Below are 21,295 nucleotides of genomic sequence, written 5' to 3'. Positions count from 1 at the left end.
CCACGGACCAGCGCCCGCGAAAATCCGGGAGCAGCCCGCAAGAGTCAGGGCGAGTTACGGGCGGCGTCTGGGCAGCTCACCGTCAAAGGCAGGGGCAATCACCGGAGAATCTCAGAATTGCCACCCCGGGCATGCACTCGGTCCGCTACGCTTAGCGGTAGGAACGACCACGGCGACAGGTAGGCCGAGGTGTGCACCGCTCCAGTGGTCCGACTCCACCCAGTCACCACAGGCCGCTGTTGTTGAACTGCCACCCGGCCAAGGCGTCCACTCGAGGTCCTGGCTCCAGGGCTGCACGGGCCGCAAACTTCAAAGGCACATTTCTCCGGCGGTACCGCCGCCAGAAACTTCGGAGTCACACGGTCGGTTGCCACTCTCATTCACAAATACGAGCGCGTAGCGCAGGCTGAGGATCTCATGCAGGATATCCGTGCGGGATGCGGAGGTTCACGGAGCCGGGAGTCTACGCTGCCGTCCCGGTCGCCATCTTGGCTCCTCCCTTACTACTTTATTAATGTTACCTTCTTGCTTCTTAAATTTCTCTGAGATTTTCAATTCTGAACCATCCTCAATCTAAACTTGGGGTCCTGGTTATAAGGCTTTAAGCTTTATGCATGCTGAGAAGGAGAGTTTGGGTTTCTTTAAGGAACATAAACTTCTGGTTTTTGCCATTTGTACTTGTGTGGCTATGTTGTCCCAAGTCTGATGCTACCAAACTGAATTTACATCTTTGACTAATGCTTCCAATTCAAATTCTGTTTCTAATCTGATGCTTAATTTGCATTGATTATTAATGTATAATAAACTCACCGAATCCTGGTCCTTATTGTGTTGTCAAATAAGCTACACAAACTTTAAATTGTTTTAGTGACTGCTAACTCCTTTGCCTCTCAGTCAACCACAAAGGTCTGTTGAATAGAAATGGTAATGGTGTTCTAACACACCAGCAAACTCCTTCATCCATCTTCTGCATGTTCCATGACCTCCCAAAAGTCTCCTTTTTCTTCTCAAAATCTTTAAAATGAGTTAGTGCTGTAGTGACCAGTAAGAGCTTCTTCTCTCTTTGGTCTTTTGATAATCCAGTGAGCACATCCCACTCTAACAATATATTTATGTCTTTACAACATTCCGAAATGGTTTCAGTTCCTCCTTGCAGCAACCATCTTAAGAACTAGCCCTAACTTCAGAGGACATGTTACTCATCACAATGTGTTCTTCCACTATAAAAAAAACAGGTGCCAAAGCACAGCGACCACGACATCCAGGAAAGCATTGTAAGACGTGAACTGCGCCAGGGTAATTTCCGGTTGCATGGATCATGCTGCTAAGTATGATGACGGATGGATTCCATGGTGAATGTAAGAAAGTGCTCTTTAAAAACTAGCGACCATTAGACAGTTGGTTCTGTCTCCTACTTATTTGTATTCTTTCCTGTAGAAATGGGGTGTGAGGCGTGTCACTTCCTGTGGGATGGAGTGATTTGTGTCACCCCTTAAAGCAACAACAAATATGGCCTCCTTTGCCAAAACATATGTTTATGGTTACAGCAAAGACTCAATAGGAAAGGACAGAATGGGCGCCAGCAACACCAGCGATGCCAGCTCTTTTATGCTCATACATCCATTCTTAATGCGTCATAAAAGAAAGCGCAGAACAAAAAACAAACATCTGATACTTATTTTTTACTTTTTAGCATGCGTTTTATGCAGATATATCAGAACTATAACTTAGAAATTACGAACAAATCTACTGATCCAATAATTTTATACTAAACGCCAAATTAAATTGTTAGGCACATTATTCACATTATCGCCCTGTCCTTCACATGCACCACCGGTGCAATCATTGAGCTTTAGTAGGAGTTTTCTGGCCCTTTCAAGACTTGAGACCTGTACAGCGGCCTTTTAAAGTGTCTCCATATGACAAGTATGAGCCGAACAAGAAATGCAGCGCAAGCCACGGCCAGCAGCACAGCTGAAAAGGGAGAAAAAATAGATAAATGTCAATTGATGAAATAATACAGTCCATGAATCAATCAATCAACATTCTAGAAAAAACACAAATGCTTTTCTTCACGTTCTTGGTCAGCAACTGAGATAACAAACCAGTCTCGCCAAAGAACTGAGGACGGAGTTGCGGCAGTGACTCACCATATATATGCCATACTGTACATCTTGAGACAAAATATTGACACAATTGAAACTATGACTTTTAAAATCAGGATTGAATGATTGCTGCTGTGCGTATTTTAGGCTGTTTCTAGCTCAAACGGGAAATGAAATTTTTTAAAACAACGAAAGTGCATGCAAAAAAGGAAACAAGAATCTTGGCAGCACTTTCTAACTGCCAGGTCATTGTATCAATATAATAACAATTTCAAAAATGGTACACGGGGAGAGAGGCAGGAAGCAGGCTGAGATAAATCTAGGAGAGTGAAATGACAGCACACCTGGGGGGAGAGGAAGAGGGAGACTTTAGGTAGGTAAAGAGCAAATGAACACATTAACTCCAATGGAACATTCAATACTAAAAAAAAAGTCGCCTCCATCATGCATTGGACGGACACACCTCTTTCACTCAGAACATCAAGAACAAAATGCTAATCAGCAAGACAGACAGAAGCATAGGGAGTACAACTATCAAATCTTGGGCAGTCTACTAAGATAGTCAACTGAGTCGCCCAATCATGAGCAAGGGACTGCACGAAGCCCATTCTAAGTATAGATTATGGAGCCGATTCCGATCCGGTAAAAATATTCCCCGTACGAATCGTATCCGGATTTTTTTACGTACGAATCGTACAAGTCCCGTACAAACTGGCAAGTACGATTCGTATGTTAAAAAATCCATACGAATCGCATTGGGAAATTCCCCGACACGTCCTCGGGTCGGAAAAAGTGTCCGACAGTTTTACGTACGAATCGGTAAACTAAAGTCCGAGCGCGCAAGTACGATCCGTCTCGTCCGTCCGAATGCACAACCGTATGGAAAAAACACCGTACGGAGCGAACTCCCATAGCAACCATGGAGACGTCCAAACATGTGCCCGCATAGGTGCCGAACACCCCCCCAGCCCACCCTCCAAGTACGTGCCGTACCCCCAGCCCCCCCCATGTACGCGCCAAACCCCCACCCCCGTAGGTACGGAGCGTACCTCCACCCCCCCTATGGATGGTGCGTACCCCTACCCCGTAGGTACGGAGCGTACCCCCACCCCCCCTATGGACGGTGCGTACCCCCACCCCATATGTACGGAGCGTACCCCCACCCCCGTAGGTACGGTGCGGACCCCCGGCCCGTACCTACGGGGGTGGGAGTATGCTCCATACCTACGGGGGTGGGGGTACGCTCCGTACCTATGCGCTGGGGGTCCGCACCGTACCTGCGGGGATGGGGGTATGCTCCGTACCTACAGGGTTGGGAGTACGCTCTGTACATATGGGGTGGGGGTACGCACCGTCCATAGGGGGGGTGGGGGTACGCTCCGTACCTACGGGGGTGGGGGTTTGGCGCGTACATACGGGGGGCTGGGGGTACGGCGCGTACATACGAGGGGTTGGGGGTACGGCGTGTACATACGGGGGGCTGGGGGTATGGCGCGTACATACGGGGGGCTGGGGGTACGGCACGTACAGGTGCTCCTTCTGCGCGTAGTCCTGGTTTTCCAGCAGTTTTTGGCTGCCGTTAAATATAATCCGTGCGGAGGGACGTAGGCACGGATCGTACTTGCTGGTTCGTGAAACGCTGCCTGACTCCGTCCGGACGTCACGTCCGCGATGTCCCGGATCGGAATTGTGGGTATGTGTTTTGTCGGTCGGTGGTTTTTGCGATTCTTACGGAAATGGTGTTTCCGTACGAATCGTACATGCATGTTTGTAAGGTATTTTTCCTGGGTATAAGTCGGACGGAGAAAACGCTCCGTCCGACGATTCGCACCCGGTTTTTCCAGGATCGGAATCGGCCCCTATGTGTTGGAAACAACAGGTCGGCCTACATACGGTTAAATCTATCTGCAGCCAAGACCTAAAAATAAAGCATGTGCATCTACATTTTGTTTCCATAACAAATGAACGTTTATTGCCAGCAGTTTCTCCTGGGGCTGAATCCTATCAGTCACTAAAACAATATGTGCAATAACAGTATAACTGGAAGGAACCTGTTCTAAAACTATTCTTTTAGAAATGCTGTAATCAGTTCTGAAATAGGAAGTTTTAGAAAATGCATGCAGGGCAAACAAAGAAAAACTTAAAAAACATATTCATCAACACAATAAGGAAATTAAATCGCCTTCCCTAGTGGACGCATAGATTCTATTGATCAAGCTCTGACTAAAACTGAGATCTTTCAAGGTATCCGAAGAGGCCAAGTTATCTACAAGTAGTTGGTCCTAATCACATAATGATCAGCCTAGAAGAAACACTAACCTTAACCTAACTACATTTAATGATTCTCCTTTTCAGACAGGAACACTAACAAAGTCCAAGGAAAACACCAGAAAACGCTCACTTTCAGTCACAGAGACAATAGTACGTATAAGCTGGCAGGCAGCGATATTGGCAATGGTAACATTAAGGCTCCAATCATGAACTTTCCTAGTACGATACAAAACACTGTCACCAAGGGGCTCATTTATGAGCTTTTGCAACACTGTTACGCCGCCGTCACTTTTTGTGCCCTACTGGTGGCGTAAAAAATGCGCCTAGTTGTGCCCTATTTACAAAGTGACGCATCTAGGCAGATGCGTCACTTTGTAAACCCCTTTGCACATTATACCTGCGCCAGGTATAATATATGCAGGGTAGGCATTCCCACCTTATAAAATCCTCGTAGAAGTGGTGCATTGAAATCTATAAGATTTCAGTGCGCCACTTCTCGGATGCCATAGCGTCAAATCCTTACGCCTTCCTCATGGCAGGCGTAGGGAGATGCAGTGCATTAAGGATAAGCCTCGCCGACTCATTGGTGGAGTTGCTTCATGCTTGCAACACAACTCCAGCAATGCATGACTTTTGTGCCGACAAATACGCCAGGATTCCTGACATATCTGTCTTCCCTTGCGAAATGGAGCGACGTACATTCAATAAGGCACATCCATCGCGTCACAAGGAGGGCGCAGTGAAAACTGCTGCATCGCTGTTTTGTCACAGCGATGCAACGGTTTTCATAAATGAAGCCTCAAATGTGATTTGTCCGAACAAAAATATTTTATTTGTTCCTGGTTGGCGGAGCTAGTCACATAGGGCCATATGTATGAAAATGCCCATTTGCGATTCTCAAATGATGATTTTTTGCGAATCACTATTTGAGAATCGCAAAACCCTATGTATGTAGGATTTGCAATAAATGTTGCGAATCCTACATATTCGGTAATTGCGAATAGCAAATTGCGATTTGCAATTAAGGTATACCTCCCCATTCATTCCTATGGGCCTAGAGGCCCATAGGGATGAATGGGAAGACATTCTCAATTTGCGATTCCCAATTAGAGAATCGCAAATTGCGAATGCAATTTCAGGGGTGCCAGGGTGTCAAAAGGACACCCTGTTGCACCCCTGAAATGAGCATGGGTGCAGATGTGGCACACATACATGCCCTAAGGGCATGTATGTGAGTCACATGGCACTTTGAAAAATACATAAAAGTGAATTTTTCAAAGAAATCGCAAATTTCCACCAACTTGAAGTCCAAATTGCACTTTTTCTGTGCTTTTTACATTGCATTTAAGGAATCAAAATTTGCGATTCCTTAAATGCAATGGCAAAATAGGGTATCGCAAAATTTGCGATTCCTTATTTGGCGAGGGGTGGTTTGTGTCATACATATGACACTGCTGTTTTGCGATCGCAAACGCTGAAATTCTCCGATTTCGGCATTTGCGATCGCAAAATTACCTTAATACATATGGTCCTATATTTGTAAAATGTGCTTAAAGGGATTTTTGGTAAATTTGGATACGATAGCCAAGAAAATTGAAAATATCTTCACTTTCCAAGTAACTTATATCCTCCTTTGGAATAGCGGGTCTGGATACTGGAGTGTTTGAGAAACCGGCCTTACAAGACATTAGGAAACTGAGAAATAAACACTAACAGTACATCGCCTTATTACAAAAGACAAACAGCATCTGTAAAAACTGGGTACGCACCCACACCAACTAAGTCCCAATTTGTATCTATCAAAGAGTATGTGTGGCGGGTTCTAAACCCTCAGTATCCTGCTGCTGTAGTGACTGCTTGGGCATTTTGGTGTTTATTCGAAAGAATGGGAGACTCCTTGAATTCAATGCAGATTTATTGATATAACCACAATTTGTTAACCTTTATTTTCAAACAAAAATTCATAATTATGATTCCTGGTCATAATTTGTAAAGTATCATAATATTTTATTTTAAAAAATAGCCAACTGCAAATATCTCAAAGTAACATATTACATTTCTCCAAGGGCAATCAACAACTGTTTCGTCCAGAATTGACTTTATCAAGGCAGGGCCTTTAGTGTGAACAATCATTGGTTACCTGTGAAGTAAACGTTGGGTAGTGCAAGAAGACAAAAAGAGGAAACTTGCATGTTTTATTTGAAAAGAAATCTTGAGTAATTTTGTTCTGAGATATCAATAAATCTGTAGCTAACAGTATGTTGAGTGACATCTTTCTTTTTGAAACTAAACAGCTCATGAGCCTTAGTCATCTGTGTGATTCTCTGGTGATCTTTCGCTCTTGTGCTTTCACCCCGTGGCTTCTGTGTGGCGCTTTTCCCCTCCCACCCACTCCTTCTTTACCCCCCAGCCACTCTAACACCTGCCGTCCTTTTTTTTTTCTAATTGGGGCTTTCACACAAAAAATATCATACTTTTTTTTTTACCGATCCAAGTGGCATTTGTCATCTTGGATTGGTAAATACAAAACTAAAGGAAATGATGCACTCTGCATTGTGCTATTAAACATTTTTGACGATGCTGCACAGTGTCCCAACGCTGGGCAGCACTGCCACAAGTGATTGACAAAGGCAAGACCTACTGGCTTTGTTAATGCTTGTTTTGAATAGCCCTGTATAGAGGACAGTGCCAAACAAAACTGCTCCCTAAAGGCCATAACAATCTATCAATTCTTTTGCAGTAATGGATTAATTTGGGATCAATTCTTTTACAGAATCTTTGTCTAAAATACTGTGACAGTTTTTGAAATCCATGGGAAAAGAAAATATGTAAAACACACTACATCCACAACTGCAAAGCTGGAAGGTCACCCCTTTCATCTTGAAAACCAGCTTGCATTTATCCTAGATATTCAAGCCCCTATATATTACCACTTCACAGACTGGATTACCTGAGGGACTTAGTATTTACATTGACCAGTAGAGGTGCAAGGTCATAAACAAAGACAACTCCTCGTGTATCCTGCATGTTTTTGGCTCCATCTGCCAACTGACCGCGTTTGGAAGCTTGCAACGTACCCTCAAACCACAAGAGTCAGTAGCAGAGTAGAAGGGCTCAGAGTAGGCTCTCTTGCTGCTCAAGTGACCAGTCAGCCACCTGTATAGGGGAATGCTCGATGCGGAGCTGTAGTCCAAGATGGTACCCACTGAATTATAGATTGTAAACTAAATATTTCCCTCATCCTGTGTCTTGATGCCACCCTGTTCTGCCATTACTCGCTGGACCAAAACACTGCTGTGCCAAAGCACTAGCCAGTTTTGCAAACCAATGATACAGCCTTAAGGGTGATTGGGCACTTATTCTAACTAGACACTTTACGTTGGCAGTCCACAAAGCTCATTTACCCCTTCCGGCAAGATATAAGAATTTAGAGATGGCCAACTCTGTTCACAAGGCTCCTTCCCTCTTCTTTACGGCTACCTTATTTTCTCCATCTTCTTCATTTCTTCTACACTGCCCACCTCAGCATTTTGATGCAACCATAGAGTGTCATAGCATATTATTTAAGCAATAAATAATTTTACTCTCCGATGGGTTTATCCAATCCATCCTTGGGTGCTGCGTGTTGCATCAGCCAAACTTTTAACCCGAAGGGAGCAGCACCCCTTGATACCTGCCAAGCAATCGGACACCAAGGTGATAATGGCAAAATTGCAGGTAGACTAAGCAAACAAGCAAATTAAGTAATACCATACATTTTAAGAAAGTGGAAGGTTTTAGGTCACTCTGGGGAAAACAAACATATAGCCCTCATATTTATGGGGCTCAAAGGAACATTTGCTCCTCCCAGTAAACATTTTGTTTTGCTCTCTCTTTATTTGTGTACATTGAATGGGAGGTTCCTATTGGTAGTAACAACAGAACAAAGTGGGAGAAGGTCCAAGGGAAAGAATTTAAAGACCAGCAGGTTGTAAATCCCCTTAACCAAATCACTATAACACTAAACAACCCGGGTCTGGTGCTGAGTCAACAAAGATAAACAAAAAGCATATCTACTGGTTCCGACATCTCTAGTTAGAAAAGAACCCTTCTGGGAACAGAACCCATCAATCACCGAGGAGTCAGTGTGTTGTCATCATCTGGGTCTGTCTCTCTTGATACACCGCACCAGGTCTAGGTGGAGCGACCTGTTTGCGAGTAAAGAGAGGTGGCATACAAGGGTTGCAGTCAGATCTCCACTAGAGATGACAAAAACCATGAAGTGAACTCTCGCTCACGTGAGAGGGGTTCTAAAAGTGCAGCACTAAATCATAAAGAGTGAATAAAAATGGCTAGGGGAACTCAAAAGTGCTTTAATTGGTAGAGTACCTCTGCCAGAATTAAAAAGCAAAATGGCAACTTAGCATAAATACATTGTCATTATGCTCATTGTCCATAGTATCTGGTCGACATGTTACTGCCCACTGGGATCTGTATAGTATCAAGGGCATTCATCAGGACCTAATTTGCTGCTACTTTGTAAAAAGTGTGAAAGTATAAAAATATTACAGACATTCCTACCACCGGTAGGATTGCGGATAACATTCTAGTCGAGATACAACACTTAGAGTCTCAGATTAAATCAGTACTAGTCACGGCCACTTATAACAAACAGTCCAAAGAAACTGACAAAACCAGCAAAGAGTTTAGAGATAACATTCTTGCCAATAAAATTATAAAATTCAAGAAGGATTTGGCTAAATTCTCTATGACTAAAGTGTATCCCTACACGAGTGATTCCTATGTCCCTCCCACATATAACCAACAGAGTGGTAGGACTGGTTCGAACTACTCCACATCTGGGAGTGATGGTAACTCATCTGACTCAGATCCAGGCACGCACCAATCTTCAAGAGGCCGAAACTGGAGGAGAAGAGGGCCCAGGAGAGGTAATTTCTTTGGAGGTCCCCCTCAGCCACAATGGTGGCCGCCTGGCCCTTACAACTTTCAACAACCTTACTTTCAACAGCCAATGTATCCGGGTCCATTACATCCTGACAATTTCCAACAACAGCCTTTTTTAGGACAAGGCCAACGCCGTTCCAGAGGCAAGAGAAGACCCGCTCAAACGACTGTCCATTGGAGCCCTCCATCGTCCCGGACTCGGAGCAACCTGAGAGATCCAACAGCACCAGGCCCGAGCAACATGACAGCCTGATTGTGAATCTAAGTGACCGACTCCTTACTGTGGATGAGACTACCGTCCTAGAGAAGGGTCTTGGGTATGTTCCAACATACAAAGGAGATTCATTTCAAACCCGACAAGAACTAGCTGTCTTCTTTAGAAAGGTGAGATTACGTGCTTTCTTCGGCGACAAACCACAAGAGGCCGATGAGGAGAACACCACCAACACTGGTTTGCGCCCCAAGTCCACCTTCAACCCACCGACACATCTAATTCCTCCGGAAATACTTACCTTCGAGAGGGCTGTTTTGAGGGATGCTGAAGCACTGTTCCAGCTTGAGAATAGACAATTCATGAACCTGTCCAAGAATGAAAACTTCGCTCTCCAGACTTTATCATCAGACAAGTCAATCACCATCAAACCCGCGGATAAAGGGGGCGCCACAGTAATCATGGACACAGCAGCATATCGAAGTGAGTGCAAGAGACAACTTACCAATGGCACATTTTACCAGCCTCTCAAATTGGATCCCACCAAGAGGCTTTTGGCCATCATCAAAGAGAGAGTAGATGACGCTTTGGAACAAGGCTGGATCACAAACCATGAGGCATTGTTTTTGATAACCACTTTTCCAGTGGTTCCTTATTTTTATGTATTACCGAAAATACATAAAGGAGTGTTACCCCCTCCAGGTAGACCTATAATCTCGGGGATAGGGTCACTCCTTGAACCCCTGTCTACCTTTGTAGATTTTTTTCTGAAACCTCTAGTGAAAACAATGCCCACATATGTTGAGGACACGAAGGATCTTCTGCGCATCCTGGATGGAATGCCTTTTGACTCCACACAAGACTTCCTCGTGAGCTTTGATGTGGAGTCACTATACACCTGCATTCCACAGGATGAGACTCTATCTGTCATTAAAACACTTCTGGAAACTAGAGATCTGCAGAGTCCCACGCCAGTTGAGTTCATCATGTTCTGCGCGACACTGGCGATGAAAGAAAATTTCTTTCAATTTGAGGATCAGTTATTCCTACAGATCTCCGGAACATCTATGGGGAGTATTTTTGCCCCTTCCTTAGCCAATCTTTATGTTCACCAATTTGAACAGGCTGAGATATTGTCTATCACCAATCCGTTTCTAGGCCATATCCTGTCCTGGAAACGGTACATAGACGATATTCTAGTCATCTGGAGAGGTCCCATGGAAACAATCGAGAACTTCCACTCATGGTTAAACAATAGAAATGATTTTCTGAAGTTTACTTGTGTGGCTTCGAAAAAGAACCTTCCATTCTTAGATCTTCTGATCAGCTCTCAGGATGGCATACTCACTACGGAACTATATAGGAAACCGATGGCTCGGAACTCGTTGTTACATTTTCAGAGTTTTCATCCGAGATCTCTGCGAGAGAACTTGCCTTTCGGGCAATTTCTCCGTATCCGGCGCAATTGTTCAACAACTTCCAAATACTGTGAACATGCCAACCAACTTTCTTCTCAACTACTGGATAGGCAATATCCCAAGAGAGCCGTAAGAACATCAATGAAGAGAGCTCTTAACAATCACAGGGAGGCTCTCCTGGAGAAACGAATTTGTAATCCAAGCACTGAGGAGAACAGGATTACTTGTGTTAACACTTTTTCCAGCTACTCCAATGCACTGAAGAAGAGCATCCTCAAGAATTGGAGAGTGGTCAAAATTGAAGGGAAGACTTTACCTCCTCCTCTATTTGCCTACAAAAGGAGTCATAACATCAAGGATCAGCTGATACATACACGCCCTCGAGCACCCCAGAGATCCGCGGATGTGCCCCTTTGGGGTTTACCTCCAGTTAAAGGTCATTTTCCCTGTGGGAACTGTTCGGTGTGCCCCCAGACATCGCACACCACTGAAGTTGATATTGGGACGAATAGACCTTGGCGGCTTGACAAACATACTAATTGCAACAGTGAGAGAGTTATTTACCTTATAAAGTGTCCCTGTGAAATGAACTATGTGGGGATGACATCTCGTAAAATCAAACTCAGGATTGCGGAACATAAGAGCACTATTCGGTGCAAGAAGAGTGCCACCAAACTCACCAACCACTTTATCTCAGCAGGCCACAGAGAAACCGATCTACGTTGGGTAATACTTGAACAACCCTATATTCCCCAACACATTATGGACATCCAACGTTTTCTCCTATGTAGAGAACAGAAATGGGTTTATCGTCTACACTCAGATATCACAGGACTCAATGACGATATTCCCTGGCTTTTGCTATGAGCTGTGTGGGCAGTTAGGAGTATGTCCCTAATTTATTTCACCTTAGTCAACACTCTGGTTTTCATGTCTTATTCTGTTTGATAGGTCCGGCCCCTCCTCTCTTCCCTTACTTGTGAGACTTGTGTACATAGTTCGACATACGTTCAATCGAGGGTTTTTTTCAAAAGATTCAACACTTGCACAGTTTAATACATCCGTGAACCCTCTCCCTTCGGTTCTCACGTCGCATCTAAATACAAACATACCATGGTTCTCCCATGACCGTTGTGTCGGATAATAATTCAGTTATAACAGGTCCCGCCATTACCTCTACGGTTTCTGTCTGTTTGGCCAGGCCCCACCTCTACTGTTTTTGTTGAGCTCGGTGAGATCGTATGCACATAGATCGACATACGCGCAGGCAAGGGGTTTAGTTAATACATTTTATACTTGCAAAGTTTATTATATCCGTGTGATGTCTCTTTAAGGCTCTCACGTTATTTCTAAACATAACAAGTTCCGCAATGACTATAGCGGTTTACTCACATCAGCCAGTATGACACGAGAACACTCAAAATTTCTTTTTGAAATTCATTTCAATCAAGTGTGATAAATCCAGTATAAGCACCCTGTAGCATGAGAGCTGTATTAGAACAGTGTCTTTAATACAACACATGCGCACTCTTAGGCACAGGGAAATCGCACCTTTAACACATGCGCAGTACTCTACGACGTGAGTCGGGTCCTCACGCCGCTCTAAGCACAACAGGCTTTGCCGGAGTCACCCCGGTGTAACAGACCCACCTGTTCGTGATTCGGTTCGCTATAAAGCACTCCCTCTCGCTTACGTCGGTACCTCCGGTCTTTACTCATAGACCGCCCCGGGGTACCGACTGAGAGGTAAGCGTGGCTCACACTCTGGGAATGCTTTTCTAATTTAGAATCTTTTTCTACAATACAGTAGCCTCAAACACTGGCGTTTTTCAGAAGAGCACTTTGGGTCTTTTAATTGCTTTGCCTTTATAAACTATATCTTTCGCTGAACTGTTAGAGTTTCTTTTTTTGATTCCAAGTCATTCGTTAGACTTTTGTAAAGACATCACTGCCATGCTGTTTGCCTCCACTTACTATGAATATATACATGGACAAACTCTATACTTTTTAGCCATTTTGATGGGGAGCATAAAGATTTGGGCATGTTTTTTAACAGCCTTCTTTCTTTTTCTTCTCCCCCCTATCAGAGCGGGCCCCCTTCCCTGAGTAGAAACCAGGTTGAGGTGAGGGTATCACCCAGAATTCTGGGGTAAGTGCAATCTAATACACTATTGGATGTATAAAACACTAATTTGTGTTTTCTAGGACGGTATGCATATACTGTTGTTTGCTGGTTCTGTCAACATTGATGACTTTTCGCATTTTCTTATCCTTGTCTCTTTACTTTCCTAGGTATCCGGTTTTGATATCCGTAGAGTTCAACCGGTGGTAGGAATGTCTGTAATATTTTTATACTTTCACACTTTTTACATAGTAGCAGCAAATTAGGTCCTGATGAATGCCCTTGATACTATACAGATCCCAGTGGGCAGAAACATGTCGACCAGATACTATGGACAATGAGCATAATGACAATGTATTTATGCTAAGTTGCCATTTTGCTTTTTAATTCTGGCAGAGGTACTCTACCAATTAAAGCACTTTTGAGTTCCCCTAGCCATTTTTATTCACTCTTTATGATTTAGTGCTGCACTTTTAGAACCCCTCTCACGTGAGCGAGAGTTCACTTCATGGTTTTTGTCATCTCTAGTGGAGATCTGACTGCAACCCTTGTATGCCACCTCTCTTTACTCGCAAACAGGTCGCTCCACCTAGACCTGGTGCGGTGTATCAAGAGAGACAGACCCAGATGATGACAACACACTGACTCCTCGGTGATTGATGGGTTCTGTTCCCAGAAGGGTTCTTTTCTAACTAGAGATGTCGGAACCAGTAGATATGCTTTTTGTTTATCTTTGTTGACTCAGCACCAGACCCGGGTTGTTTAGTGTTATAGGTTCCTATTGGTGTCAGACTCAGCCTACTCCTCCTCCAGACCCCGCACAACTTACTTCCACATGCTGGGTGGAGATCTCAATACGCCTTCACGATTTCTTTGGAACTTATCACTGAAGAGGAACTTTACAGTAAGTGCAATTTCAGTTTCTACATGACTCTCTGGAATAAACAAAGAGCACACATACATCTTAACAATGATCATAGATCAAGGGTAAGTTGCACCTAATTTGTTGGCCAGTGAGGCTCAATAATGGTATCCATAAAGAACTGAAGAAATCGACTCACTGAAGTAGTGTAATAAAATGAAACAACATATATTGTAGACTAATAATCAAAGCCCATTTCCTCCCAATTTCAGAAATAAGCTACATCAAGCATAGTTTCTCTAATAAACCGACCACTGCAGAAGTTTTCCTGATCCAACATCATCACAAGAATGACATTTACATTTATTTGGAACTTTTACTGCTTCCACCAAAAAACTAAAACGACCAACGTGACCATTAATTTTACTAAAAAATTATTTGTACCTAAAAAGATGTTGTTGCGTCCTGGATCTGATGATACAAAGTGCTTGTTAAGGCTTCCAGATAATGAGACAATTACCACTGGATATATAGTGAGGGTGTTACGCACATACCCGTCGAAGACAAAGTTTTCAAGAATAAACCTTCGATGGGAATAAATTTAACCGGAAACAACAAATTAAAATACGGCAACCAGTGACAAGATGCAAAAAAACGTAAATTGGCTCAAATAGGAAGAAACATCACTGGTGTATGTTTTCTTTTCAAACAAAGACAGACACATCAAGATGGAGCATGGCTATTGTTAAATGAAATGCATAACCCAAAATTGATCTATCACTTGTTTTCAACATGATGCCATCTTTTTACCAAAAATGCTAAATCATAGACAGCTGTTGGAGAAGCAACAACGAAAGCAAAAACAAACAGCAGCTTTTTCCTAGACGTTTCAACGAAACTGACGAGCACTATCAACATGTTTTTCGATTACCTGAATTCTTTTAACCAATATTGTTCAATTGGTTCTTCATTTTCTTCCACCATAGTGTCTTTCCACGTTTCGCATCACATTCTGTTCTAAGGGTCACAATCCTTAAACAACAGGGAAGTACTGTAGTTGTTTCTGCCATTTATACATATCACGTGCTTCCGTCACCAACATCCATTGTTCACTGTGCATGAAGCGCTATAGTTCAGGTGCTACAAAATGGTACTTCACCCACACATAAATGGCGAACAACCTTAGGAGTAGAATCACAGGCGTGTTCTCTTACCTTCATAAACAAGACAGGTCCATGAGAACAGGGGAAGGGTAAGAGCTGCTCCCTCTTTGAAAAGTAGAATGCAAGAAATGAGGAGTTTAAATGCATATGTGTTAACTCAGAGCAGGGACACCTTGGCTAGAATCTGTGCTACTTATAGCTTAGACATGCACTGGAAGTAGTTTGGTTTATGAACTAAATTAAAGTAAAAAGGTCTGCCACAAAGCATGAGTAATCACTTAAAAGTTGCCCAACGATCAGTCTTCCTGTTAATTTTGCAAGCAATTGATTTGATATATCTGGAGAGCTGCAAGTAAATGTATCGATTAGAGAGAGGAGGCTGAAGTAATGACCAGGAGACTTAATAAAGATGTAGATTTCTTCTTTATTTGGCAACCCCGAGCGAGGCCCAGGCAAGCAGCAATGTCACCAGCTCCAATGCATCTCCCTAACATTCTAACACACATTAATAAGTACTGAGAACACTCTAAGTGTTCTGATTCTTAATTCCACAGAACCAGGACAATTCTTCCAAAGAGAAATACAAAAAAAAACAATACTACACATCCCCCTTCTTACAGAAAAAAAAATGGAGAAAAAAAACTGTAAAAGAACTGGTGAGACTGCACAAGATAAAATGGAAATTGTGAATCATAGTCTTCAAGTCCCTTCAGTCTCACAATGGTTCTACCGAAGGTGCTAATTTTCTTTCCGCTAAACTCACCTTGCCCAGAGCCAAGGCTCAGCTCAGAGCAAGCTTCATTCCTCAGATCATCTCCACTCTGAACACAAATATTGGAATCAACAGGATTGGAAGAAGACAAACTCTCAGTGTGGACATTAATCCACCAATAGTTCTGCTCGTTGTTGAGCATAATTCAACATGTGACAAGGAACATTCTTAACTAAAGATAAACGACTCATATGGCATACACTGCCATCAGTTAATCTCACTGTGTTGTTCATGACCTTGACAATTTGTACAGGGGCACTAAATTTGCTTTTACCTTTAGCTACCTTTCTATTGGATTTTACACAAACCCATTGACCAACAGTCAACTTTACATCACGGACACCATGTTTCATTTCAAAGTTTTTTTTGTCCTTAAGTTGAGAAGTTAAAATACAACTCCTGATCTTTTTTGTATCTCATTCCACTTGTTTTCTTCTATTCATCCAACATGGGTTGATCTTAGAGTGAGGAATACGGCCTCTCATAACACCAAAGGGACTCTCACCTTTGGCATCGTGAATAGTAACCCTGTAGGTCCATAGCATTTTCTTAAGATCACAATCAATATTTTTCCTGCTTTGATTAGTCATTTGCAACACATCCTTAATAATGCAGTTGATCCTTTCCACGCCACCATCTCCCCTAGGATGATAGAGAGCAGTGCATCTACGTGAAATCCCTACCACCTCAAGTAATTCCTTCATTTCAACACACATAAATTGGACACCATTATCTGTAAGAATGGTTTGAGGGAAACCTTCACACAGAAATACACTGTCCAGGAATTTAATGACACAACTAGTGTCAACATTATTGACAACTTTAAGTTCAATCCACCTTGAAAACAAATCCACTAACACGAGAATATACCTCTGAGACTCATCAGACCACACAATGGGACCCATAATGTCCAATGCTTCATCATACCAGGGAAGAGAAGTGCAACCTAAAGAGCTTAAAGGAGGGTTGAGGGTTTTCTGAGATTTATCAGAATCCTCACATTCCATGCACGATCGCACAAACCTCTCTGTTTCAATATCAATTTTAGGCCACCAATAGAATGAGTTGATGTTTTTCTTAGAACATGTTATACCAATGTGACCTTCATGATAAAAAATAACTAATTTTACTCCTTAAGTTGCGTGGAGGAATAATCTTGTCCCCTATCTTAACAAACAAACCATCAACTCCTAGTTCATTTTTATCTTCCCATAACGCTTTTAACTCACCAAGCAGTTTGGATTTAATACAACCCCAACCACATTGAATTTTGGTCCTGACAAGGTTAAGAGTTTCATCCTCCTTTTGAGCTTTTTCCCACTCTCATTGTGTTTCGAAAAAATACTCGCAACACACACATCATTCCAAGGACTGGCATCCACTTCCCTCAGAGGGAGAGACATTCTAATAAACAAATCAGCAGTGACGTTCTTTTTCCCCGGAACATATTTAACATCATAAATAAAATCTTGTAGGCGCATGGAAAGTCTGGCAATTCTTGCAGATGTCCTAGATGATCAGTAGTAAGCAATTTAGCTAAAGGCTTATGATCAGTTTAAACAGTAAACCTCCTTCCGCAAAAGAACTTCCGAAAATGTTCTGAGCCCATACGCAGGCCAGTGTCTCTCTTTCAATAACGGGGGTATTATTGTTCCGTGGGGGAAAGTGACCTGGAGGCGAACGCTATGACAATTTCTGCGCCACATCATCAATTTGAGTGAGGACACAGCCCAAACCCTTACCACTCACATCAGTAGCGATAAAGATTGTGGCAGAGGGATTAAAAGCTTGTAACTTAGAAGCTTCGCTGATGGCCCCCTAATATCTAGAAAAGCATTTTGACTTAAGTTACTCCATTCAAATTTGGACTTGTTCTTTAATAAAGAACGCATTTCATAGGTTCGTTCTGAAAAATTTTCAACAAATTTAGAGTTAATTTCTGCCAAGCCCAGAAATGAGCATAGCTCATCTTTGTTCTTGGGAGAAGGAGCTTTGTTGATTGCTTCTACAAGTTTCTCCTTGGGTTTGATACCTTTCTCACTAATTTCATATGCCAGGTAAGTGGCTTTTTTTTTCAGCAAACTTACATTTACTCATTTCAGCAGCTAAACCTTTCATACAAAGAATGTTGAGTACTTTCCTTAAAATTTCATCGTGATGCTGTTTAGTTGTACCCATAATCAAGATGTCATCTTAAAAATTTCACCTCTTTTAAGTCACTGAAAAGTTCAAACATAAGCCTTTGGAAGAAGGCTGCTGCAGATGCTAAACCAAATGGCATACATTTGGATTGGAAGCATCCAAAGGGTGTGCAACAGGCTGTAAGATGTTTACTTTTTTATTCAATACAACCTGGTGATAAGCAGCAGACATGTCTAAAGTGGAGAACCATTTGTCATTTCTAGTTAAAGTTAACATTTCGTCAATGCATGGGAGAGGAAACTGATCCACGATGTTATCATTGAGACTTCTCAAATTCACACACAGATGCACCTTGCCATTGGCACGTCTGCCTACAACTAATGGAGATACCCATTCAGAGGCTTCTATGGGATCTATGATACTAGAATTCTGCAATTTATTTAATTCTGACTTAACTTCATCTCTAACAATGAAGGGAATGCTGCGTGCTTTGCGAATTTTAGGTGGGGCTTCCTGTTTTAACCTAATAACATGAGCGAAACCCTTCAATTTTTCGATTTTGCCATTGCGGACAGCTGGAAATTCATGTAAGACCCAGTTCTTAGTGTTTTCTCTGGACTGCTGGGATCTAGGATAATCTCAAGTTTTTTCTGATCCTTCCAGACCAAAACTGAGGGTCCCTCTTTAGCCACGTACAACTTACATAATGCATGTCTACCCTTGAATCTGAAAACAAGTTGCCTAAAACCAATGACATCAATCTTCTCCCCAGTATAGTTCACAAGGTTGTTGACCCTTACTACACAGAGATCTGAGTACTGGTACCTTAGCCCCTCCTCTAATCCCAACCCTCTCTCTTAGTGGACCTCGCCTTTACTGACCGTCCTCTTTTCTGCCACCCCTTGTCCCACTGCTGAGAGGGCATAGTGAGTGTTTGTTGCCCCTCCCCCTACATGGAAATGCCCCTCCTGCTCTTTTCCCAGAAAGTAGGGTACAAGTCTGTGATGCAAATGGTGGTCCAGTCAGCGTTCTCCTCGAGTCTTAGGATGTGAAGGAGTTGGCCTAACGGCTAGGGTGGTCGACCTTGAATCTGGGGAACCGGGTTCGAGTCTCGGCAAGGACGCTGAACATCCTGTGATTCTGGGCAAATCACTTCATCTCCCCGTGCCTAACAAAAATGAATGTGTCCTCATCTAACGCAACTGGTGCTATGTAAAGCCCTCTGATACCCGATACCGGGTCAAGTTCGAGCTATGTAACAATCCGTATAAAAATAAATGTGAAGAGGTAAAGAAATTAAGGGAATTAAAAACCTAGGACAGCGCCAATACCCGCTCGTACTCTCTCTTTTCCCAACCATGGGAACTGGCACAAGTGGAGGAGTGTGTGTGGGAGGCAACTCTCATATCCTCCAAAACACACTGCTGCCCAACCACAAGAGCTGACATATCCCTCATAGGGGAACAATTGCATAGCGACAGTGTCACAGTGTGCTCCCAGGCAGTGTGGTTCAAGAATTCCAAAGCCAGAAACCCAAACCTCTTATGAAGCCTTGGTACTGGAACAGCTTTCATCCAACAGACCCCCTTTGTGTACCGAGGCAACCAACATTGTCAGGATGCCAGTGAAATGGTGAACAGTACACTTCACAAAATGTGTAAGATAACAAATGTATTAGTCAGTGAATCAAAAGCAAACTATGAACATATTACTCACACAAAAATGTAGTTAACCCAGTGTCGCCTTACTATCAAAAAATGTGAAGGACTCAAGGTGTGATATCAGCCAAAAGATTTTTGCCCTGACCCTTGATTTGCTCAACGAGATTGAGGATCCAAAAAGCAAGGATAAGAGATGGGGCTCTCACCAACCATTCCCTAGACATAATTCACAAGGCTGGACACGTATGGTGATTACTTTAGATCTGTCAATAACTCTGCAAGGGGCACTTACATACGTTGAACTTCCCCTTTGTTCTGGATGAGACTTCAAAAACAACTATGAGCCTATATTTTACAAATATCAATCAATAAGCTTTATTTGATCATAAAAAAAATCATAAAAGCACATCAACAGTATACAAAACTCATAGAAATACAAACCCAGATTAAAAGATGATTACCATAATAAAAACAGCCTAAATATATATCCAACAGTTTAAAACAGTGGAGAATGCCTACAACACAGGGTAAATTTGAGAAATGTTGCAATGCATGCACAAACCTCAGGGAAACAGAGCATCTGTAAATATAATAACACAAGAATACATCTGGTCAATGCGGCACTCCGGAGTGGCGAGATTAAAAACCTTTTGGTGTAAATACGATAAAATTTACAAAAAAATACAAAGTTTGCCAGGGTTTCCGGAGAGTGCTCAACACAAAGACAGGTAAGGACAGCAGATGAATTAAATTGACCCAAGCGAAAGCAAAGCTGGCATCTAATGGTTCCAAACCTAAATCTAGGCAGGATTAATTTATCCCACGTGTTGGTCACCATGTCGATGTACGGCTCCAAACGTTGTGTTGTTTGAATCAACATATAATCTTTATTTGCGGGTTTCTGAAGTTCAACCTTCCCTATTTCCCCTTGCCTGGCGTCCATGAAATGTATTTTAAGCCAGTGTTTATCCAGTGTAGATAACAATTCCGGGTTTAAGAAGAAAGAGGGCCAACTAGCTTAGTGAAAACATCCTTGGTATAGCATAACCAATGGATCCAGAGGCCCCTACACAGGATAAGAAGTCCGTTATACTCTTGCCTATAGCCACTGAATCCTGATCAGGGAGCCAAATTAGCATTGTTTGCCCACAGAGCCACCTCGAGTTTATAGAGGCCCATGGGCACCCTATATGGACCTGGGATTTTATTTGCAAATCTAGAAAAGATAGCCACAGGAACCTCCTCCAGAGAAAATTCTGTTTCAAGGAATAACATGGGACAGTATTTATTTGATACTAACCTTGTCTTTAAAAAATAAAAAGGTATAATTGTAAAAAATAAATAAAACATTAGCATAGGCGAGTAGTGGAAACGTGAACAGGTTGTAAATACCTAAAATTTCCGTGTGAGGCTGTGTCTAGCCCTGTTATGTATTCATTCATTGTTTCAGTCATCCACTGATTTGTGATATGTATGTCCAGATGCACCTATTCATTATAGTAAATGTACCTTCCTGATAACGTTATGAAATAATTGTTATTAATGAGAACAGCTGTTTCATAGGAGCAGTTTCTTGGTGTGTCTGGTTTCAATTTTACAGTGCACGGAAATGAATGCTTTTGGT

General features: G+C 42.6%; 1 protein-coding gene across 1 annotated transcript in view; it reads right to left on the bottom strand.

The window, feature by feature from the left end:
* Window positions 1-1,784: 1,784 nt before the first annotated feature.
* LOC146866325 (uncharacterized) overlaps window positions 1,785-21,295 on the bottom strand; it is a 51,313-nt gene continuing 31,802 nt past the window's right edge. Inside the window, exons 4-5 of the mRNA XM_085640846.1 lie at window positions 14,378-14,517; window positions 1,785-1,974 (exon numbers count right to left, since the gene is read on the bottom strand). Of these exons, the coding sequence (XP_085496972.1) occupies window positions 1,853-1,974; window positions 14,378-14,517 (262 nt within the window). The 3' untranslated portion in view covers window positions 1,785-1,852. The remainder of the gene's footprint in view (window positions 1,975-14,377; window positions 14,518-21,295) is intronic.

The sequence above is a fragment of the Triturus cristatus genome, chromosome 2_1 (assembly GCF_964204655.1).
Source record: "Triturus cristatus chromosome 2_1, aTriCri1.1, whole genome shotgun sequence".
Taxonomy (NCBI): domain Eukaryota; kingdom Metazoa; phylum Chordata; class Amphibia; order Caudata; family Salamandridae; genus Triturus; species Triturus cristatus.
This window is presented reverse-complemented; position numbering and strand designations above follow the sequence as displayed.